The following is a 25,244-nucleotide window of genomic DNA, read 5'->3' as shown; positions in this document are numbered from 1 at the left end:
AAGAAAAATGAGCCATAACTCAAGTCTGCCATAAACCATGCTTATAACTATCATATAACTAGCAGAATAGCAATGATAAAACAACCATTAAAACCACACATCAACAAGTACATTTACACATGGAACACAAGAGGAAAAGAGCTATTATCAACATATTCAAATGCCAACCAAGTCATGGAATTCCACGTACCACCTGACCATAGATTAGGCTTAACCAAATATTTCTTTCTACCAATCACCCTTGTGCCATATTCCAAGCATTCATGTGGGACTTACAATAAAAAAACTAGGGCTTCCTTAGGCTTTACCGCAATCCACCAAGGGATTCCTAGGCCCAAGCCCTCATCAATACAACCAGGCTTTACCGCCATCATGCCAAGGGATTCCTAGGCCCAAACAAGAAACGTACACTACCAGGCTTTACCGCAATGCCACCATATATCGGTCCACGGATTGCTAGGCCTATACAAGCATGGATTCCTCCATATATCTACACCTAAACCGTGAGGAACTTGTCTATATCCACCTTCAGGCTTTACCATATCCCATCATTCACCGGTCAAGGATTCCTATGCCCAACGAGGATCTACCCTTTATGATTTACCATATATCCCACCATTAACCGGTCGAGGATTCTTAGTCCTAACGAGGGTGTACACAATCAAGATTTACCACAATCCCACCTTCATTGGTCCAGGGATTCCTAGGCCTTGTGTTTTTCCCCTAATACCAACCCACTTAGTTTCAAAACCATCCAGCAGTACAAGTCAACCGAATAAGAGAAACCCCATCCCACCTTGGCTATCTAAAAATGGCAAGGAAAGGTTGAAATCAACAATCACAATTGGCAAGACCCATGCCAATGATATCAAGAGAACCAAGTACACACATGCATGTACCATGCATGCCAAAACTAGCAAAGAAATCACACATGCAACTCGATACCTGCAAGTAATCTTGATGTAGCTACTAGATCTTGTTCTTCCTTGCTTTAACTTTGCTTCACTTTACTTTCTTGTCCTTCCTTTTCCTTCCTTCCTCCAATCCTAGAGTGCTCCAAGAATAATCTAAGTGTCCAAGAGTATGAGAGAGTAAAGAGAATAGAGAGAACTCCAAAACTGAACTGCGAAAAGCTTGTGAATTGATCCTCAGAAGCCTTTTTATCAATGAGGCTTATATTTTCTTAAATTTCCATTATTTTCCTTCATTTTCCTCCTCACATGCACCCTGTGACCTTTCACCTTCCTTTTCTCCTAATTTCGATTATTTTCATAAATAAAATGCAAATTAATGTCTCTTTTCCTTTCCAAATCCTTTGCCATTTCCTTTGCCAATTTCCCTTAGCTATAGAAACCCAAATGAACACCCACACTAGGATGTTTTTCCCAACATTCATCTTGGAATACATGTTTTGTGACCTTGGTATTATTTTTCCTTTATTAAATTTATCACATGGATTTTTAATGCAGGGTTGTTATAGCGCATGAGGAGAAGTCTCATGATTGAAGAAGGATTTGTATAATCACAAGAAAACACATTGATCTTGGGCTTGGATTGATGGATCAAGATTGGTCATATATTATTTTTCTCTGATGAAAGTAGGACTCATGTGATAGAGGGATAAAGCCTTGATTTAGATTATAATTCGAGATAATGGATTATCATTGACATTATCAGGTTAGATAACTGATATGATATAAAGAAGTAGTGGTAGAAGGAGCAATCAAAATTACCACAATAGGATATGTTTAAGTGACAGAGGGAACACCTAGTTAGGGTGACAAGAAAGTAGCTATGGCGATAGATGATCAGTTTTATGAGCCAAGGCATGTTGTCCGATAGGGGTTGAAGTGCCAACATGGTATAATTGGTCATGGAAAATCCAAATAGTGAAGTACATTTGTGGAGAAGGATTGGGAAGAGAGTGATGAAGACATAAAGAGTTCCTTAAGATATTTCTTCAGTATGGGCTCAGTTATAATTTCTTGGATGAACATGAAGCAGAAATATGTCGCACTCAGTATTGTAGAGGCTAAGTATATTGTCGCTGGATTGGAAATCTAGGAAGCGGTATGGCCTCAAAGGTTATTTGCAGGAACCTCTTGATCAGGTGTAGGTAACAATCATGGTGACTGATTGAAGCACAATGAAAATACAATACCGAGACATGGTACAAGAAGGAAGCAGTATGGCTCCAATGTTATTCTATAATATAGAAGATTTCTGGAAAAGCCTTTATCCCTAAGTGAAGTCTATATATACTTCAAGGACAAGCTTGAACTAGTTGATAATTCCTCTCTCAATGAGGGAGTTCCAATGTGTTGGCGGTGCTCGACCCACCAACATGTCATGGGATCTCCCTGGTAAGAAGTCACAACTAGACCTTAGACTGTTTGGTGTAGGATTCCCAGCATTGGGTCATACGGTATCACCTTGACCACAATTTCGCACAGAGGCAAGTAAGATGTCCATGTTGGTAGCAAGGGTGTGACATATGTAGCAAGTCAAGGAAGGTGCATGAGCGGTTCTAACACACTGAGGGTGAGGTGAGTGTGCCCCTTGGAAACCTGTGAAAGAACGAAGTTAAGAAGGGAACACACGAGCAAAGATGCATCACAACATGGAAGGCAAGTAAGCTAGAAATCCAAAGTGATTGTTAAACCAACAACGCATTTTAGTAAGATTCATACATACATATACATAAAATAGCTACACATGCATGCATAAGTAAACATATACATATATCATTTAGAGTAAACAAGATAGCTGAAATACAATACGACATATGCATGAAACATGTTGGATCTCTTATATTAAGAAGTGTAAGTTCCAGTTATACAATACAGCCATGACCAACCACTAGTTCCGACAACGGAACCTTACAGTCACTGCCACCTACTCCTCCAAAGAGATATACTAGCTCTGCATAGTGGAGAAGCCAAGGCTCATTACAATACTCTCCAAGCTTTCTCTAAGATACTCCTATCGGAAGCTTGGCTAACCAAAAGCCTCTACAGTGAGTTATGAGGGACTATATATAGAAAAGGGTGGGGTGGCCCTTGACATTCCCCTTTGTGTCTGTTCACCTATCCTCATGACTCTTCATCTATTCTATGACTGTTACATCCAACTATCGACACTTGAACTTTCACTTGACAAGACATTACATACAATCTGCACATGTACCCACATGAGACAAAATAGGCTTGAGAAAGCCATGCAAGACATCACTATGACTTGGAAAATTGTTGGAAGACCAACTCTTCGACATCCTCGCGATGGTCAATAGTGGCGAACTGATGCAAAGCTTGGTAGTTTGCAATGGTGTCCATGTACTCTATGGTGACATCTTTCTGGAAATGAAATCTTGCCTCCATAGCATCCGGGTACACTGCTCGAGCTCCTCTGTCCAACTCGTCTGATAACATTCACATCATTGTCTTGAGTGCGGCTAGACCAGTGACATACGGATGCATGGTGTCTGCACTGATCACCAAATCTGTGCTAGTGGCTATGCACATCAAATCGTCAAAATACGAGTCAAGCTCCAGTCGAACCTGTGCCTTTGTCTTTGCCTAGTTGAGTGTCCCACTAGATGGGATCATGTGTGCATGCACAACAATATCCATACTCCTGAATACCTGTGCATGGGAAGCATGTAGACTAGTGATGAGCTGCAAGAGGTCTTCATAGTTCCGGATCTGACTCCGAAAACGTGCCTTCAGCTCGACCACTATGGGATTCATCATCTTGGGCAAGTGTAATGAGGCTCCCTTGTATCTCATTGTCCATTTTTTCATATAGTCAACAGCAGTATGCACGTTTGACAAGATACGTGCTCTCCTAGCACATCACTACTGCCAACCGTTGAGATGGACAACTGATTTATGCACAGTGCCAAACTTGAAATACAACACCTGCATGACTAATTCAAGGGACAATACTTCATCTAGTATTGCCTTCTTCAACTCTGCTCGGGCGGATGTTGTAACCAGTTCTCCTCCCTGCTTGGCCGTTTGTAACTCTTTATTCATTTGTTCATTCTCTACTATTAGGAAGTGAACAATCGACCTAGTGGCTTCAGCATATGCTCTAGTAGCATTAGCCAATGCTTCTGGATGTTTGCGCACGTCGGACACGATCACTCGTTCCTCAAACTGCGCAGGAGATGTGTTGTCATCCGGAGTATACACTCTGTGGGATTGCACAACTCTATGTTACGACTCGTTGAATGACATGTTGTGCATCTCTCCTTTCGGATTGTCTCCAAGGATCTCAGTGTCTCCTTGGTCACTTAGGACTTGCTCCACTTCCGAATCTGGTGAAGCTGGTGGGTCGACCTCTTGGTGGTAAGGCATGAGGTCGATATCTTGCTCTAACTCCTGTTGCTCCATATCCGTATCCATCTGCTCAAGTGTTTGTTCAATCTCTTGAGAAAAGTCTTGCTCCTGCGATTCCTCACCCTGTCTGCTTGGTGCCAGCTATTCAGATGAGTTGACTACCTGTACGGGCACAGTTTCATCTGTATGTACATGTTGTGCCCTCTGTTGTACCTGTTCTAGCTACGCTTCCTTCTCCTATCTGCACAACTCTTGTTCCTTCCAGAGTTGCTCCTTCAACTCATGCAACTACTTCTTAGTTTCCTGCATTCTCCATTTTTCTCTCTGCCTTTTCTTGTTCCTCTTGTCACGTTGTTGCCTCTATGCCTCTATTTCCAAAGCTTCTTTCTACACAAGTGGGTCTACTCTAAACTTGTAGGTTTGTTCTGCCTCTACACTGTTGACAATCTTCCTCTTGCCTTTATCACGTGCCGATATGTTTACCTCTACTGTTGTTGGTGCTCTCCTAGATGTTGCTTCATTAAACATTCCACAATGATGCCAACCGATTCATTGGGCCTAGAGAAACTGTAACAATATCTCCATGGGTCTTCCTCCACCCAATGACATGCCCTGTGGATCCATTGAAACTATACTCTCGCGCAGTGGTCTTTCACAATACAGTGCGGGTCATACAGTTTGAAACTTCAGATGTCAAAAGGATATTTCTTGATCTCCTCTGTTTTGACATCTGCATGCTTGAGGTTTCGTATCTCATATAACTCAATCCGTAATGAAATAGCGGGCCAAGGTGCCGCCTTCTTCCGGTGCAACCTAACTGATAGTCCTGCCGAGATGTGATATGGTACTTCCTACATAACGAGCTTTTCCATGGAAAACTTTGGCAAAACATGCAGAGGCTTCTCTATGATGTACATCTGTATGAAGGTGCCAGATGGTGAGGCATACCAATCTGCAATATCGATCAGTGCCTCCATTGCTTCCTTCGACATGCGAGGTGGATCCTGCTCAAATATCATCTTGTACACCAGGGTGACAAAATGATCTAACAGCTGTGTGATAACTCCTTTGAAGCTACATTAGGAAAAAAATTTACAATAAGTGTTCATAGAGGTCTCCGCCGATGTCCATGCCCACTTCATGCCCGAGAACTGCTGACGGGCACAGATTGCATCCAAGATGTAAGCGGACATGTAGATTTCTACTTGCTGACCTTTGGGTGGTTGTCAAGCTCTTGCTACCTGTTCCTTGAGCCTGTGATCCAACATGTCAGACCAGTTGCATGATTTTCCTTCACTGGCCAGTTGGTCCAACACGATCACCCAACTCCTCAGGAATGTTTTTGTGCTCTCTTGGCCATACAGGCGACATGCAAACATGACCAAGTATTGATATGCCTTCCGCAATATCTTCATTTTGTAAACCTGGTTGGGTGTTATCCTAAATTTGGCTAGCTCCTTCACCCAGTTCTTCAAGATATCCCTGGAGTTGGCATTACTACTGGGTAGGATGAAAGGTGTCTCCATGGTGATCACTAGCTTCAACATATGGTACATTGTTCATAATCCTATGCCCTGAAGGTAGCTATCTCCGTCTCACTAACACCTCTCAATTTCATCGTCTCGGGATCAGTGTTCGAGATGATTCAATGTATCATGTTCACGCATGGGAACACGGGATACCTGCATGCAATCCAGTACAAGCCGGACTTGTTAATGTTCACATAGACTTGGCGGTCTTCGAGGTATTCCCAAAATATGCCTGAAAATACATCATTGACCTCTTGCCATTTCAAATTCATGTCTTTGTCTACAATCAACTCGGTGTCTTCATAGATCGGAAAACTTGTAGACACTCACTCAACTGCTACTCCAGATGTGCTTTCGTTAGTGTCCTTTGATCCTTCTCTCTTGGAGGCCATTGATCCTGAACTACTGAGAGACGAATGAACACCTGCTAGATATGGAGACATGGCGACATGCATGGAAAGAAATCTGTCAGCTAAAACCAAAGCAAACTTGAGGAACGACATGCAACACACCTGGCGATTGACTGGAAAGGATTGCACAATTTTTCCTACGAGGCTAGGAGACTAGCTACCAGGACTACAAAAAAGGTAGTCTGGACTACTGGTAGGCTGGTTGACTACTAGAATTATGCAATGCGCAATCCAGACTGGCCTGCTAGGTGTTGGGATTTCACAATGCACAATTTTAGCTAGCAAGGGTTGCAGGCCCAGTGACTACATTACGCAATTTTCTGGGCCAACAGTCACTGCCTCTCAGAATTGGCAATGCAAGACTAGAGGACTGTCACTGTGAACAAATGTGCATTTTTTGGGAGCAAGGGAGAGCCTTCCCTCTCAGGATTACGTAATGTTGTCTTGGTAAGGCAGAGTTCGGGCCAAGGTTGCCCAGACCCGCCGACAGGAAACTAAAAACAAATGAAGAAGTGAATGCATGGCGATACTGAGTGTAACCAAGAGTGAATGATCGTGCATGAAAACAGTTATTGCAAGATTCAGAAAATGGAACAACATGCATGTGTGTGAAGCGATTTGCCGAATCGGTGACCGTTCATGCAAAACAGTGTCATGCATGCGACAACAGTGAGATGCTAACGAAAACTAAAACGGTGCTAGTACAAGATAATATGCATGCAAATGACAATAAGTGTTCACAGAAATCAAGTAGAAAGCACTCACACAATCCAAAACACAAAAAGCGACAGAAATGTTGCAAAAGACAAGTTAAGTGGACCACACCGGAAATAGTTGAGTTGGATGTGTCGAAGAATCATGGATGTGTTGTGGCATGTCAGAGCTCCAAGATCAATGTGAAGAAGTGATCTCTGAAGCGTTGAATAAATAATTTTTAGGCTCATGACGCGCATACCACAAATCTAGGAAAAGGCAACACTTGGAGGAAAATTTCTAAAACGATCTTTGCATGTAACTTCTAGTTGCTAAAAATAGCTCCCTAAAATCTAGGGATGCTTTTTGCATGTTTCTTTTTTCTATTTCAGGAAAAAGCAACCCATGCATGCAAGTCAAGTTTTCTCGGTCCCGGGTGGAACCGATCAACTGATGGCACATGCAACAACTTGCTTTCCTGAGGGAGAAATTTGCGCATTTCTGGGAGGGAGCTGGGCTGGCTGCCCAGAGGAATTACACAATTTCTAGGAGGAGCAACTGACTGCTACCTAGAATTGCGTAATTTTTGGGCTGAGAAGTCCTATTGGGCGAGATTGCGCAGTTTTCACTGGGAAGGTTGACTAACAAGATTGCGCAGTTTCTGAGCCCAACAGGCTTCCAGTCAGGATTGCGCAATTTCTGGAGGGAAGACTAATTCCCCTCCAGAATTGTGCAATTTCTTGAGGGAACTGCTCAGCCAACATCTAGACCAAGTCTGGAGAAGCAACTTGTGAGGGAGTGAAATAAGCTATCATGCACAGGCTGGTAATCTACTAGAAAACCACTAAAGCTCATGTACTTGACAGTGCAAGACATGTTGCTGAGGATGGTTGGTAGGGAGGCTCCAAAACGAAGATAAGGAAAAATTTGGGAGGTTGGTTGTAGCCGCTACAACACAATGATATAGCATTATAGATAAACATCCTCCCTCTGTCATATATGACCAGAATTAAAGAGAATGGTCCAACTGAGGATAATCATTCTTCCTATGTCAAGTACATTGACCACAATTAGGAATAATGGTCCTAGAGGTTTAGAATTAATCAGATTGAGTGTGGACTTTCAACATCAAGCTCACAGAGCATTAGGCCCAAATTACTTAGATAGAGTGTGGCATTTGGAGATTCACCATGTGTCAAAGATATTGACCCAAATGATGGTGGACCAATACGAGTTTGGATGCCATGTGTCAGGTACCGCCGTGAATTATGGTGAGTAGTTGATGTTAAATGATATACCATGTGTCTGAAGTATTGGCCCGAATTATGGTGAGGATATACCATATGTATAAGGTACTGACCTGATTTATGGTAAGGAATGTAGAAATATGGTGATAGAATTGCAACTGCTCAAGAAATTTTAATCTAAATCAAGAGACACAATTTTACTCTACTGATCTGTGAAATTCAATTCAAAATTTAGAACAATAATCTCATGCTTGAAATAAGAAATAACACACATACACAATCATTTTTCTAGGGTAACCCAACTGGGAAAAACCCCCTCAAGCCTCTTTTCATTAATCAGATGAATATATATTTATTACAATTTCTAGCTATGTATGTACTCAACCTGCAATTGAATAACCTATCTCTTTACTCAATGAGAATCTCTAACTCATACTTAGTCAATTTATTCCTCTGATTGAGTCCTTATTTCCTTGCATAATTCCTAGAGAATTAGCCCTATTTTTTGGGAATTTTCCTCCAATTGATCACACAATTCCCAAGGTTGATCCTCTGACTGGATGCAACACCTGTACACTCAATAATTGTCTACAACTAATGCTACATTTCCTTTGAATCTCCACCACAACTTGGGAACTCGAATTCTCTACACGCAGTAGCTATTTTGGGTTGATTTATTAGTTAAATAGATGGTCACTAAGTTAGACTATTGTCCCACTGCACAACTAACCTTTCACTAGTTCCTCCAACTGTCAAAACTAGTTTAATTGAACACAATTGGATATAACTGAAATGGATTACTAAGATTTATCAATCACACATGCTTAACTGAGCTCCAAGCCCTATAACTTCAATTTAAAGAGCTAAATGAGTGACAAGAGCCATGTCACACAAGTTAACTACATCCAAGTTGTCCTGCTGATGTGGAAATTCAATGTACTCATTTTGAATACGACACAAGTCAAAATTGAGCCTTTTCTTATTGCATTTTTCAACACTCCCTCACAGTAAGAAAGGGATTATCGACCACCCTATCATGCACCTCTGGAACTCAAACTTCCCTCTTAAACAGGCCTTTTTCAAGATGTCAGCATCGTGTTCCTCTGTAGGAATGTATTGTAGCAACATTATTCACCTCTGCACACAGTCCCATAAATGATGATACCAAATATCTATATGCTTGGATTAATCGTGACATATCAGATTCTTAGAGAGCTTAATGCAACTTTGATTATCACAATCGATCACAGCTGGATCCATCATCTGACAAAACAGTCCCACAAGTATCTTTCTCATCCATATTGCCTCACATGTTGCTTGACTTGCAAACATATATTTTGCTTTTGCCGAGTTGAGCGCCATAGATATTTGCTTGAAACTGCTATGGAACCATCATTAAAAATTCCACTTGATTTACTCTTTTGTTCAGTTGGACTCCCAACCCAATCTACATTAGTGAAGCCACACAACTTCACTCCCTATGTTTGTTTGTACCATAATCCATATTGGGTAGTTCCTCTAAGGTGCCACAAAACATGCTTCGTTGCCTTCCAATATAATTTGGTTGGCCTAAACATAGCTTAGCTCAATTGGTTTGTTGCATAGCACATATTTAGTTGTGTGTTCACAAGAGACATCTGAGAACCCACTAATTGTTGGTAAATGGTAGCATCCACCTATTCACATGAATTGGCAATCTCCTTCCTCCAGTTGGTTGCTAGGGGTGTCTCCATGGGCTTACAACTCTCTATGGAGAATCTCTGTAGTATCTCATTGGCATACTTTCCTTGAGACACAAATAATTCCCCATCACCTTTCTATACTTCCAGCCCAAGGAAGTAGTGCATGAGACCCATGTCCTTCATTTCAAATTCCCTTGCAAGATCCTCTTTGAAATAGTTGATCAATTTCTCATACCTATTAATATTAAATCATCAACATATAAAACAATGATAAGAAATTTACCTTCTACCAAAACACGACAGATGTTCACATCCACTTCACTTTTGGTGAAGCCCAAACTAATGAGATAACTATCGATCCTGGTGTACCAAGCACAAGGTCCTTGTTTGAGACCATACAACACTTGCTTAAGTTTTCACACATGAGACTCCCGATCAAATGTCTCAAAAAATTCGGGTTTCTCTATGTACACCTCCCCCTAATTAACACCATTGATAAATTTTATTTTTACATCCATCTGGTGGACCTTCCACCCCATCTGTGCAATTAGTGCAAAAATTGATCTAAGGGATGAATACCTTGCTACAGGATAAAAGTTTCCTCATAGTCATTTCTCTCAACTTGAAAGAATACTTTGGCCACAAATATGGCCTTATACTTTTATATGCTTCTGTCTACTACATGCTTAACTTTGAAGATCCATCTCAAATCCGCAGTTGAATTATCTATCGATCTTGGGACCACTTCCCAAACATTGATATTCATGATGGATTCATGTTCTTCCACCATTGCATCAACTGAAACTAGTTTCTCAACTACTTCCTCAAAAGAAGATGGCTCAATCTATACAAGATCATTCATTATATCCACTTAGTCAGTGTACCTCTTAGGTGACCTCCTTTTCCTACGCAAATTTGGAGCTCGCACATTCTCCCTCGCATCCCTCACTAATCTATCATCTTCCCTGGTTCTTTTCCTCCCTTCTCTAGATGGTTCTGCTTGAGTGAATGACTCCTCTAGTTGTGGTTGCTCCAAAACTTCTTGAGGCTCCTCCTTTGGAGCTAAAATCTCCTCTTATGGTGGGATTCAAAGTTCCCTCTCAAGAGAGCACATCATTTCTTTCTCCTCATCTAACTTTACATCCCTTCACACAACTGTCATTCTGCAGGAAGGTAAGTACACACGGTAATTGTGTGGAGTTTCAGTGTGACCGACAAAAACTCCCAAATATGTTGTCATCTTGAGCTTCTTCCTCTAATATTTGGAGACATGGAAGTAAATAGAAGCTCCAAAAATCTTGGAGTGAGATACATCTGGATTTCTCCCTAAGAAATCATCCTTTGATGTAATCATAACAAGAATTCGATGAGGACAACTATTTTGAATGTAGACTATTTTGTTACATTCCTCTACCCACAAATGTAGTGGTAGGCCTTATCCACGTAGCATAACTCTTGCAGCTCCAACAATGCTCTGATTCTTTCTCTCATCTACCCCATTCTACTATGGGTTGTGGGGTGTTGTTAGCTCTCCTCGGATGCCTTCTTTCACACATAACTCCTTGAATTCATTCGAAACATACTCACCTCCCTTTTCACTCCTGAGAGCCTTCACCTTCTTGCTGGTATCTTTCTCAACTAGTGCCTTGAATTCTACAAATTTTGAGAATATCTCATCCTTATTCCACATGAAGAATATCCAGCACTTGCTAGATAAATCATCAATAAAAATAACAAAATATTTATGTCTGACAGTGGAGGCTGTCAAGAAAGGTCCACAAACATCATAGTGGACTCTTTCCAAGACTGCATGTGTTTTGTTGTCTCTTTCATGGAATGTGGATTTTGCATACTTAACCAAGATACAACCTTTGCAGACATCCTACTACTCAAGTTATCCTTTAGGGAGGCCAATGGTTATTTGTTGCATAATTTTCAGGGAGGCATGATGCAAATGTCCTAATCTCATGTGCCAAATTTCACCGACATTATGACTTTTCATTTTCTTTGCTGCTTAATGTGGCACAATATTCCACATCCAACTTTTACGGTTCTTCACCCGAACCCCGATCTGCTTCACCTGTCCAATGGCTATGTGTCTCAGGAATTCTTTCCCTTTGCTGAAGATCACATCATAACCACAGTCTTTTAAAACTGCTATAGAGATGAGATTCTTCTTGAGGCCTGAAACAAACATGGCATATATAAGGCAAAGAGGGGGTTTCGACTCCCTCTTAAAGGTTACTATACAAATCCTGGTAGCATTTTACCTTATGTCGTCCCTAATTTCAATATGAATCTGGAGATATTTCTCCTCTAGGTCACTCAAAAACTCTCTACACCCTATCATCTGGAATGAGGCACCTGATTCCAAGTACCGCACACTCCTCGTCATCGTGTTAGCCATACATGTGATAAGGGTGAAGTCTAGCTCAAACTGTGAAGCCAAAGCTTCACCTCTTTCTCCTCCTGAGTTCTTCTTGCCAAAAATTTTGTGTGGACACTTTGTAGCATAGTGCCCTAATTCATGAAAATTGAAGCATTTTATTTTGGTCAAATCTTTCTTCTCGCCCCCTTGGCTAGATTCTGGTTTGGTTTGAGATTTCTTCCCTTTTCCCTTCTTTCCCTTTCCAACCATTTCAAAATTTTATTCATCCTCACCCTTGGATGAGGTTCCATCTCTAGTATTCTGCCTGATTTCTTCTTGTACCAAATCAGATCACAAGTGTTCCCAATTTGGTAATTTCTCCCTCCTATTCACTGAGTCATGGTAGATATGCCAACTTTTGGGAAGGCCTAGAAGGGCTAGGCTCACTAGGTCAACTTCTGCAACATTCACACCAACCCCTCTAAGATCATCGTGAATTTGTGTAAATCTATAGAGATATTTTGGAATAGTATCATTCTTCTGCATCTTGATGTTTCAAAGTTTGTCTTTGAGGGCCAATTTTCTATGATCACTGAGATTCTCAAACAAATCTATCAGTGCCTTCCACATTGAAAAGGGAGTTTATTTCCCATGGATATTTGAGATAATATCGTATTTCACTCCCTCCAAGATTATTCTCCTTGCCTTGGTTACATATTTCTTCCATTGGGCTAGGTTCTATGCATCAAATTCCCATTGTTTTACAATGTTTGTCTTGACATATTCTAGCAATCCATTGTCATCCAACACTGCCTCCATGCGAACCTTCCATGCAATGAAATTTGAGCTCCCTTCCAAGGCATATTCTAATTTTAGTCCATTGAAGGCCATTCTCCCAACTCTAAAGAGATCATACTACACTAAAGCTACAAATTCAAACATCCTGAGAAACAACTTCAAAATTCATACTCTAATGTGATTCCTGATTTGATACTATGTAGAAATATGGTGATAGAATTGCAACTTCTCAAGAAATTTTAATCTAAATCAAGAGACAAAATTATACTCTACTGATCTACGAAATTCAATTCACAATTTAGAACAACAATCTCAAACATGCAATAAGAAATAACACACATGTACAATCTTTTTTTAGGGGAACCCAACTAGGAAAAACCCCCCAAGACTCTTTACATTAATAAGATGAATAAGAGATGTATTACAATTGCTAGCTCTGTCTGAGCTCAACCTACAAGTGAATAACCTATCTCTCTACTCAATGAGAATCTCTAACCCATAATTAGTCAATTTTTGCCTCTACTTGAGCCCCTATTTCCTTGCGTAATTCCTAGAGAATTAGCCCCTAATTTTTAGGAATTTTCCTCCAATTGATTGTGAAATTCCCAAGGTTAATCCTCTAACTGCATGCAACAATGTACACTCAAGGCTAGTCTACAACTAATGTTACACTACCTTGGAATCTCCACCATAGTCGGGGAACTCAAATTCTCTGCATGCACTAGATATTTTTTGTTGATTGATACGTTAATTGGATGATCACTGAGTTAGATTGTTGTCCCATTGCACAATTGACCTTCCAGTAGTTCCTCCAACTATTAGAACTAGTCTAACTTAACATAACTGGATATAATTGAACAACATTAATAAATTTTAGCAATCACACAAGCCTAACTGAACTCCAAGCCCTCTAACTCAAATTTACTGAGCTAACTGAGTGACAAGTTAACTACATCCAAGTTGTCCTGCTGATGTGGAAATTTGATTTACTTAATTTGACTAAGGCACTAGTGAAAATTGAGCCTTTTCTTGTTGCATTTTTCAACAAGGATGTACCATGTGTCATAAGTGTTGAAAATAGCAACAAGAAATGTTAAAAATAACATCTAGAAATTATAATTTAATTTTTCCTTGAATTAAATTGGGAGTTAAATCGAAATTCTATTCTCATAGAAACTTGTAATAGTTAACTAACTTAATTTGACTTATTTGACTCAGTAAATTCGAGTTGGAAGTCTATATAGAGTCATGTAGAGTGATTCCTAAACTTTAAGGGTCCAGGTTGAGTTATTTTGAGTTGTAATTAATTAACTCAATCTAACTAAGTTAAAGTCAGTTAAACTAGTTCAAACAATTGGAAGAACTAGTATGAGGTCTAGTAGTGGGGACAAGCACCAGTGTAGCTTCATTGCTCCACTAGTTAACTGAAGATTCACTCTTAAATAACTCATGCATGTCAGTTCAAAGGAAGACCCAATTGATATTAGAGTTCAGGGATAGTGTACTATTAGTTGTATAATTTTTCGAGTTGTACAAATGGTGCATGCAATTAGTAAAAGGCCTATGATGGATTGCGAAGTTGTGGTGAGGGATTTTCCAAAATAAATATGGGCTAATTCCCTTAGGGGTTGCACAAGGAAGTAGGGGATTGGAATGCTAGGAATTTGGCTAAGTATTGACCAAAGGCAGTTAGTCAGGTAGAGGATATGAAATACTTATGCAGGTTGAGCTCAAGGTTGAGCAGAGCATATTGTATTCATCCAAGGCTTGCCTGTGAAGTAGAGAGAGAGATTTTACCTGTGCAGGAATTGTTCGGGTTTAATAAGCATTGTTTTTTCTTCTCATATCTTCTGGTTAATGCAATATAGATAGACGGGGTTTTGAGCAGTTTTTTTTCCTAGAAAAATATTGTGTTATGTGTGATTGAAATTATTCCTTTTCTGCTCAGTGTTTTCATTGATCAGTTTTTGTTTCCGCTGATGAGTAGAGTAGATTCTTGTCCTATGTTTTAGAATATCACATAATTTGTTGAATCTACAAGTAAAAATATACATGGTATCAGAGCTGAAGACATTATAGAAGAGGAGAATTCAATTTTGTTGTGCAAGTGAATTTGAATTTGCATTTTCATATTTCAAAGTCATTAGTATGTCATTCTACAATTTGAGACTTGAGTATGCCCTGGACGTAAACTCAAATTACATAGCATGGAAGGACAGGATGGAGGTAGTGCTAGAAGATAATGGGCTGAAGGAATTCGTATATCATGATATTTCGAAGCCTTCAACATCTGGTGCTAAAGATCTGGCTAAATGGAGAAAATGTGTGGCAAAAGCGAGATGGATTATCCTAGAAGGAGTTTGAGACCATATTGTCTCGAATCTCCATGGCAAGGAAACTCCATTTGCAATGTGGAAGGAATTTGAAGGACCTGTTTCAAAAATAGGAGTGACCATAGGAAGATGGCACTGAAGGACAAAATCATAAATATCAAGATGGAGAAAGGTGACTCTAATCCGAAGTACTTGACCAAGTTCACCCAATGTCGTGATGAGATTGGAAGTGTAGGGATTACTATTTCCGAAGATGATCTAGTGAGCCTAGAATTTCTAGGACTTCCCAAGAGTTGGCACAGTTACCATGAACCGGTTAACGGGACGAAAAATCTACCCTAGTGGGATCGTTTGTGGTCCGACTTGGTACAAGAAGAGTTTCGGCAAAACACTAGAGATGGGACCTCTTCCAAAGAAGTGGAATAGGACTTTGCATCAGTCAGCAAAGAAAATAAATCCAAGGGAAAGAAGTCCCAAGGTGAGGAGGGCGGAAAGAAGAAAGACTTGTCGAACATCAAGTGTTTTCACTGTCACGAGTACGGGCACTATGCCACGAATTTCCCACAAAAGAAAGCAAGCAAGAAGGAGCCTACAGTAGCACCAGTAGGTGAAGCTCTAGCTTCATAATTCGAACTTGATTTCAATCCCATTGCATGCATGGATAGCACTGTAATGGGAAGCTTGTGGTATCTCAACAGCGGTGCCTCATTCCATATGACGGGGAATATAGATCTCTTCATTGACTTGGAGGAGAAACACCTCAAGTAGAACATAGAGTTTGGAGATGATGGGAGGTATAGCACGACTGACATCAATACAATTACCTTTCATAGGGAGTCTAGCTCCCCTCTCATAATCACAGATGTGATGTATGTTCCAGGACTAAAGAAGAATCTTGTTTCCGTCGTGATATTGGAAGACTATGACTACAATGTGATTTTTAGCAAAGGAAAGGTTTTCCTTAGACACATTTCCACTTGAAAAGTGAAACAAATTGGTGTGCAAGTTAAGAACTTGTATGCACTTGAGGTACAAGATGCATGCAAATCCATTAGGAGAAAGGAAAAGGTTAGAGACTTGGTGGTTGAGAGGGAGCATGAATTATCTCTCAACATGCAGCCTCGGAAAGTTGTGTAGCAACCACAATTTGAGAGGCAGAGAGGAGACCAAGTGGAGGGATCCACTCAAGCAGAGGGAGCACATGCAGCCATACCTCCAGGTAAGAGGTGGGGATAAGTGAAGTAATAGTCCCAAGAGTGCAGAAATTTGGGCAGGGTCCATTGAGATGTTTGTCTCATGGATCATTACCTTGCTACAAGAGCCCATGGTACACAGTAGCAGGATAGATCAATGGCGATCAATGTAGTTAGATGTTAGAGTGACAGAGGCAGAGACTAGCAGTAGTCAGATATTGGGGAGCACAGAGCATAGTTGGCAGTAGTGCAGATGGCACAATGCAGAGTTAGCAGAAGTGTAGAGTTTTTAGTAGACAATGTGGTAGCTAGTAGCAGTGAGAGACTCTCGTGACAGATGCGTCATACTGATTCAGTTTGGATGTTTGTTAGGAAACCAGCTCACAAAAAGATAGAAAAGATAGATCAACGCCTTAGAATTTAGCCTCTTCGAGGGGGCAACCTCCTTTACATTACACAAATGAACAATTCTTGGATAATACAAATGACTAAACCTCCCTTCTATATATAGGATTCTAAGGGGTCACACTATAATCAAGCCAACATAATAGTAATAACATAAGGGCACAAAAATAACAATAGTGGGTTTCTATGGGGCATACTAATAACAATATGGAGACAATAGGGGCACAATAATAACAATAAGGGATACAATGTGTTGAGTCCCAGACTTGCATCTTCCCTATACACATTTTTAGCCTTTTTTTCCAGTTACCTGAACCTCCAAGCTGTCAAATCATTGCATACTAGTTTAAAAAGAGCATATAAAATGGTTTCCTAACTATGTCTTGTCGCTGTTGTTTGATCTAGATTTTTGCTCAGTCAGCTGCGAAATCTTGTCACTTTCCACGGCCGGCTCAACTTTCCGCAGCCTTTTTGTTGAATTCTATGTTACAGGTGTCTACAGGAGAATCCGACCACATGGTCAAGTTTCAAATGATGTGGACATGGAACGTGTCCCCTTGGTTCAGTCGAATCCCTCACAAAAGGCCATGGTCAAAGACAATCAAAGCGGTGGTCAACCTAAGAGTTTTACAGTGGCAGAACTCTGTTTTTCACCACGTGAAGACTTGCGTGGAAAATTCCTAAATCTCAGGAGGCGTGCTAACACCTGTGGACTACTCCATGAACCAAATCTAACAGCCACCCTCCTTGGATTTAATTTTCACGGCTACCATATTGCTAGATTTTTGGACGTGGTTATTCACGTGTCTGTTTATCAGCGCAGATTTTAGGAAGTAGTTGTATCATCCTCAGTTATAAATAACGTGTTCTCATACGCATATTAGCTAGCTTTGTGTATGTAATTTCGACTGTTTTACGAGCCCACTGTGCCGTGACTTAATCCTTATGTTATGACTACATTTTAATACATGAGAAGACAGTGTTTTTAAGTTCAATTTGTGGTTGATTGCTGATTGGCCGAGGTTGCAGAGGGCCCCTGTACACCAAGGTTCTGTAATTACTGTATAGTTTCATGCTTTCTTCCTTTACGTTCCTGATGCCATAATCATTTGCTTGTATATATTACACTGCTTATGGTATTCATGTTGATTGTTGTCCATAGTTTCTTTTATGCTTTCTAATGATTGTTAACTGATCAGTGTTTTTCTTTCAGGTTCTAATAGACAGCCCAGGCAATTGCACATAGCTTTTTAATGACTAATGACATGAAATTATCTTGTCCTTCTGCTGATTTATTTTCTTAGTTCTAATTCCAGCACTGTTTATTTCTTTCAGTTTTGTTTTGTTCATTTACTTTTCTACAAGATAGATATTAGACTACTCATGTCATTTTCAGTTACCTCCTATAGCCAGAGCAAGTTGAATGGTGAGGGATTGGAGTATGAATGCATAGTTTGATATTAGTTTATTTTTCTGCAAGTTAGTGATTAGATTACTCATGTCATTTTCGGTTACCTCCTATAGCCAGCGCGAGTCGAATGGTGAGGGATTGAAGTATGAATGTGTAGTTTGATCTTAGTTTCATTTTATGCAATTTAGATATCAGATTACTCAATTTGTTTATGATTACCTCCTATAGCCAGAGTGAGTCGAATGGTGAGGGGTCAGAATATGAGTTGATGTAATATGATTTAGTTTACTTTGCTTACAATTTTTGAATTTCTTTGAGTTCAGTTTTCTTTTTATACAGTAGCAAGGATACTGGGTTTCATAGTCACTAGCTCACTGTTTGGTTTAATTAGAATTTAGGTACATTTTTATTTTCTCTTAGTAATTGATTTCATCATTGCAAGTTTGAAAACCTTTTTGAAAACTTTGAAGTTTGGAAATTATTTTAGAGGTCACCATTGCCTTGAACACTTATATCCATACTTGACTTTTAGAATTGCCATCTCACATTAGGGAATCAACAAAAGATAAACCCAAAAACAAACCAAAAATAAAAAACGACAAAGAAGTAAGAAATCGGTTATCTTGCATATATAGTGCACTTCACTTCAGCAGTTTACGACTCCTGTATTGACAATTTATATATCAATTTAGGACACACTAAATTTACCAAACATTTTGGCGTCGTTGCCGGAGAAGTGAAAATAGGTAGCCAATTTCTTTATAAAAAAAACAAGAAAATTTCAAGGAAGGTAAAAATTGATAACTTCTCAAAGTATGCTCTCCTCTTGCACCTAGTGTGACCTGGAGGATCAAAAAAGAGAGTTGTTGGTTCAATAATTCTTGAGTATGCTCTCTTCTTGCACCTAGAGTGATCTGGAAGATCAAAAAGAGAATTATTTGCCCGACTTGAAGAAAAATAAAAAAATAAAATTGACATGCATAGAGCAAGAGATTCTAAGGGAAGGTTTATAGCTAGGGCCAAGAGTTCGATTTTTACAACTCCATCTACTTCAAGGTATAGACAAGATACACCTCCATCATCTCCAACTCACACTCCCAGCCTTAAGATTCCTGGAATTCAAGAGGCAGTAGTTGAATTAGGAGACTCTCCCACACTATCCACCGAATCTGATTTAGGAAAAGACCCTTTCTTTACTTCTACAGGAAAACACGTTGTAATCGAGGAAGTAGAATCACCTGAATAAGAAGAGGGAGGAATTCCTCCTCGTTTGCCATTAGTAGAAGAACCAAAGGACTCTAAAATCTTTGAGGAAACTATGAGGACAGAGGAAGTAGTAAACGGATTTGGAGGAGGTAGAGGTAGATGTAGAGGAGGAGGAAACAATGGAGGAGGTAGAGGTAACAACGGGGGAAATAGGGATGGAGATAACTCATTTGGATTTCCTATAGTTGATGAGGAATCTCGAACAACAATGAAAAACATCTCACCATATGTCCTCCCAAACTTTTATGGGTTGCAAAGTGAGGATCCTGAAACATTTCTATTTGAGTTTGAAGTCGTGTGCCGAACTTATGATTATATGGAAGACTCTCAAAAACTCAAATTGTTTCCTTCAACATTGAAGGGAGCTGCTCTAAAATGGTTCATGGGATTAGTCACTCAATCTATTAAGACTTGGAATGATATGAAACAAACATTTTTGGATAGATACCTGGACTATTGTATGCCCACCAATCATAAGGATGTGGTATTCAAAATGGTGCAAAAAGAAGATGAAAAATTGGAGGATTTACTTGAAAGATTTCAATACAACCTAAAAAGAGCAAAAATGAATAACCTAGATGAGGAAACCTTGAAAGCCCTTCTATTAAAAGCCATTATAGATGAATGGATAGATATTTTGAACATGATGGGAAAAGGAGATATATCTCAACTTCCACTTCATGATATAGGAGAGCTATGTGTCCATCTCTCAAGGGGAAAATCTAAAACCAGAAAAGGACCTAGAGATCCTTCTCTCATTAGAGCAAACAAATCTGCAACTGGATCAGTAAGTAGGGCTGAGATTGGCAACATGCTTGATGAGTTTAAAACTGATATTTTAGGGAGTCTTAGTGAGCAACTAGACACCCTTCAGATACAAAACAAGCAGAAAGCAGAAGTTGAAGCTTTAGCCATCTTTTGTCCAAAATGTAGGAAGAAACATGCTCTAAGGGAATGCCCCTTGGATGCAAAAGTTATAGAAACATGTGTGATTTATTCAGAAAGCCATGAGACCAAGGATTGTCCTTCAATTCCTGGGCTCAAAGTTGTCTTTCAAGAAGACCCAAATTCAATTGAGTCTCTCTGTTTTGTTTCAAGGAGACCTTGGCAGGGGCAAAAAAATCAAGGGTTTAACAACCCCACGAACTTTCAACCCCCACCAAATTGGAATCCTTGGCAACAACCTTGGTCCCAACCTCAAAATCCATTTCAATCATGGGTACAAGGTATGCAAAATCCTTATGGGAGATTTGCTCAATTTTATCAATATCCTCCATCTTTTCAAAATCAACAAGCTCCACAACTTCCAAATCAAAATCCACAACTTTCATTGCCATTTCCACAACAACAACAACCTTCTCAACAGAATCCAAATTCCAAACTCTTGCTTCCATTCCAACAAAAGACAAATCAACTACCTTCCCAGCCATTGCCAAATCCCAATAATAAAAACCCTCAAAATGCTTACATGGTAGAAGGACAACAATTTCCTACCTATATGATTGTTCCTCTCAATGATGTACAACTCAGATCTGGTAGAGTTTTAGAAAAGCCTTCTATAGATGCTCAAAAGCAAAGCATTTCTGAGGAAGATTCTCTTGAAGCCAATAAAGGTTCTGAAGCATCTCTTCAAAACCCAAGCACTCAAAAAGAAAAAGAAAAAGAGCCAACCCCCACAAATCCTATAGTTGAGCAACCCGCATCTTCATCCACACCTCCTTTTCCTGAAAGATTACAAATTGATAAAGGAGTGGAAAAACAAATCTTGTTGCCTGACTATGATTTCCTAGATGAATTAAAGAATGTCTGTATCAAGATTCCCTTGCTACAAGCCATTAGAGAGATTCCTATTCTAGCAAAAACAATAAAGGAGTTGAGTCTCAAAAGACCAGGAAGGAAACCAAGAGATACAAGAAGAATCCACCTGGTAGGAAAGATTGCAGATATCATGATGGGAAAAATTACCATGCAGAAGTATGTAGATCCTGGTAGTCCAATTGTCAAAACACATATCAATGGGGTAGAAATTCCAAATACTTTGATTGATTTAGGAGCTGCTATCAACATTATGAGTAGACAGACTATGGAACAACTAAAACTTCCTAATCTTCTTTTTACACCTACTCTACTGCAACTTGCAGATCGATCAATTATCAAACCAGATGGTGTATTAGAAGACATTTCGGTCTCCTTAGATTCTTGGGAATATCCAATAGATTTCATGATTTTAACTCCCAAGAGTAATCTAGGAGGGCACCCACTCATCTTAGGAAGACCTTGGCTAGCCACAACTGATGCTTTTATCAGTTGTAGATCTGGGGATATGTATATTTCTGATGGTAATTCGACAAAGAAATTCAATCTGTATCCTCCAGCAAAAGCAATTATAGAAGTAGGAGATAATGAATGGGTCGATGATGAGGTCAGTATACAACCTATCTTTACCATTTCTGAGATCAGTGAAGATAGTCAAATTCTGAACACATTAGAAAACTTTGAAACATCTTCAGAATATGACCACACACAATTTCAGTTAGATTCTGACATTGAGTATCTATCATCTAGACAAATGTCTCTTTACTCTATGGAAGAGTTTGGTAGTTCCGCCATTGAGATCTTTCCAGGTAAAACATTGAATATCAACAAAAACTTGGAAAAATCACAACAGGAAGAGCTAACCAAAATCTTGCAAAAACATTCTACTGCATTTGCATGAGAATATACTGATATGAAAGGTATTGACCCTAAGACTTGCATTCATCACATCTACATCGAGGAAAACAGTAGACCAACCAAACAACCTCAGAGAAGGATGAATCCAAACCTTAGGGAGATAGTGAAAGGAGATCTCCAAAAACTACTCAATGTAAACTTCATTTATCCAATTTCAGATAGTCGATGGGTTTCTCCTTTGGTTATAGTACCTAAAAAGAATGGTAAATGGAGGGTATGCATTGATTACAGGGAATTGAATAAAGCAACTTTTAAGGATCACTTTCCTTTACCCTTTATCGATCAGGTATTAGATACTCTAGCAGGCAAAAAATACTTTTCATTTTTGGATGGTTTTAGTGGCTATAATCAAATTCAGGTAGCACCTGAAGATCAAGATAAGACCACATTTACCTGTCCATGGGGAACTTTTGCTTACCGAGTGCTTCCTTTTGTATTATGTAATGCACCTGCAACATTTCAAAGGGCAGTACTAGGAATCTTTTCTGATCTAATCCATGATTGTGTAGAGGTCTATATGGATGATTTTACAGTTTATGGTGATTCATTTGAAGAGGCATTAGAGAATTTCGAAAAAGTCCTTATAAGATGTAAAGAAACAAACCTTTCATTGAGTCATGAAAAATGCTTTATGATGTTTACTGAAGGTATTGTTTTGGGACATCACATTTCAGGGGATGGGATTAAAGTTGATAGATCAAAAGTTGAAGTCATCTCCAAGTTGTCTATTCCAAATTGTCAAAAAGATGTTAGAATTTTTCTGGGATTTACTGGGTACTATAGAAGATTTATAGAAAACTTCACCAAAATAGCATCTCCACTCTTCAAATTTCTTACAAAAGACTGTGAATTCAAATGGGATCCTGATTGTCAATCAGCATTTGAAACTTTGAAAACAAGAATATCTGAAGCACCCATTTTGAGAGGGCCAAATTGGAAACTTCCTTTCCATATTTCTACAGATGCTTCAGATACAGCTCTAGGAGCTGTGTTGGGTCAAAAGGATTTAGTTCCTTATGCCATTTACTATACCAGTAAAAATTTGACTCCCACTGAGTTGAACTATATTGTGACTGAAAAAGAGTTCTTAGCTGTTGTTCATGCAATCAATAAGTTTAGACATTATATAACAGGCTATGAAACTTTTGTACATATTGATCAGTCTGCGATTAGATATCTAATGAAAAAACCTGTTACTAATGGCAGAGTTACAAGATGGCTCTTACTTTTACAAGAATTCAATATTACTGTGTTGGATAGACCAAGGAAACAAAATACAGTAGTTGATTTCTTGTCTAGGATCCAAAATACTAACGAAGATTCTCCTGTAGATGATAAGTTTCCAGATGAATATTTATTTGCAATAACTACTAAGACTCCTTGGTATGTAGATATTGCTAACTATTTGGTTATAGGGAAGCTACCTCCACATCTATTTCCTAGTGAAAAAAGAAGAATTATTCAGGAGAGTTCAAAATATTCATGGATTTCTAACGAATTTTTTAAAACAGGGCCAGATTGTGTGATCAGAAGATGTGTTAGGGAAGATGAAATGCTTGACATCCTCAAGGTATGTCATGATGAACCATGCGGTGGACACTTTGCTGACAAAAGGACGGCCTATAAAATCCTTTCTTTAGGATATTATTGGCCTTCTCTCTTCAAAGATACAAAAGAATATGTCAAAAGGTGTGACAGCTGCCAAAGAGTAGGGAAACCAACTCTTTCAAATGAAATGCCATTACAACCACAGGTACTCATCGAACCCTTTGAAAAATGGGCTTTAGATTTCATTGGACCCATTAATCCACCATCTAAACAAAAGAAGTATATATTGGTATGCACTGATTATGTCACTAAATGGGTAGAAGCCAAAGCATTACTTTCTGCTACTGAAAATTCAGTTGTTAGTTTTCTTTATGAGGATATTTTTACTCGCTTTGGTGTCCCAAGAGAAATTGTGACAGATCAGGGAAGTCAATTTACATCCAACATGATGGAGAAGCTGATGGAAGAATACAAAATCAAGCACAGAAAATCTACTCCTTACCATCCACAAGCAAATGGCCAAGTGGAGTCTACGAACAAAGTTATTGAAAGCATCATCACCAAAATTGTTCATCTACACATAAGAGATTGGGCAGAAAGGCTTCCCGAAGCCTTATGGGCCTACAAAACTACATGGAGGAATACAACAGGACATTCTCCCTATGAACTTGTTTATGGGAAAGAAGTCATGCTTCCCATTGAGTTTCAAGTCAAAACTTTCAAGATGGTAGTTCAGTTGGGGATGAATCTATCAGAAGCCCAAAAGCACAGAATGGAGCAGCTGAATGAGCTAGATGAGATCAGACAAGAAGCAATCCTAAGAACTAATCTAGTTCAACATCAAAGAGCTAAGTGGCATGACAGATACATCAAAGAGAAAAAGTTTCAAGAGGGATATTGGGCATTACTATTTGATTCCAAGTTTAAAGACTTCAAAGGAAAATTTCAGACCCATTGGCTTGGGCCATATAAGATTGACAAAGTCATTAGCAATGGAGCGGTAAGAATCAAGACCATTGATGAATTTAAAACTCCTCTTATTGTGAATGGCCACAGATTAAAGATTTATCATAAGCCACTCTCAAAAGAGGAATTTGTCAAAATGTTTCAAGAGAATTCTGCAATAAGGCTGGTGAAGAAGAATCCTTCTTCCCCACCAGCTTAGCCTTTGTTCCTTTCTGTTAAAAAAAAAAAAAAAATTGTATAAGCCTTAAAACCAATCACTAATTGGCAGTCTTATACAAAAAATGTAGAGTGAAAATCAGGAACACCTGACACTCTATATTTT

General features: G+C 39.2%; 1 protein-coding gene across 1 annotated transcript in view; it reads right to left on the bottom strand.

The window, feature by feature from the left end:
• Window positions 1–5,968: 5,968 nt before the first annotated feature.
• LOC149253030 (uncharacterized) overlaps window positions 5,969–25,244 on the bottom strand; it is a 62,100-nt gene continuing 42,824 nt past the window's right edge. Inside the window, exon 3 of the mRNA XM_089454347.1 lies at window positions 5,969–6,022. Within this exon, the coding sequence (XP_089310473.1) occupies window positions 5,969–6,022 (54 nt within the window). The remainder of the gene's footprint in view (window positions 6,023–25,244) is intronic.

The sequence above is a fragment of the Pinus tabuliformis genome, chromosome 7 (assembly GCF_031772625.1).
Source record: "Pinus tabuliformis cultivar Carrire ecotype Pingquan chromosome 7, CPIR1, whole genome shotgun sequence".
In the NCBI taxonomy this organism is placed as follows: Eukaryota; Viridiplantae; Streptophyta; class Pinopsida; order Pinales; family Pinaceae; genus Pinus; species Pinus tabuliformis.
Note: the sequence above shows the minus strand (reverse complement) of the source record. Positions and strands in the feature narration are given on the sequence as shown.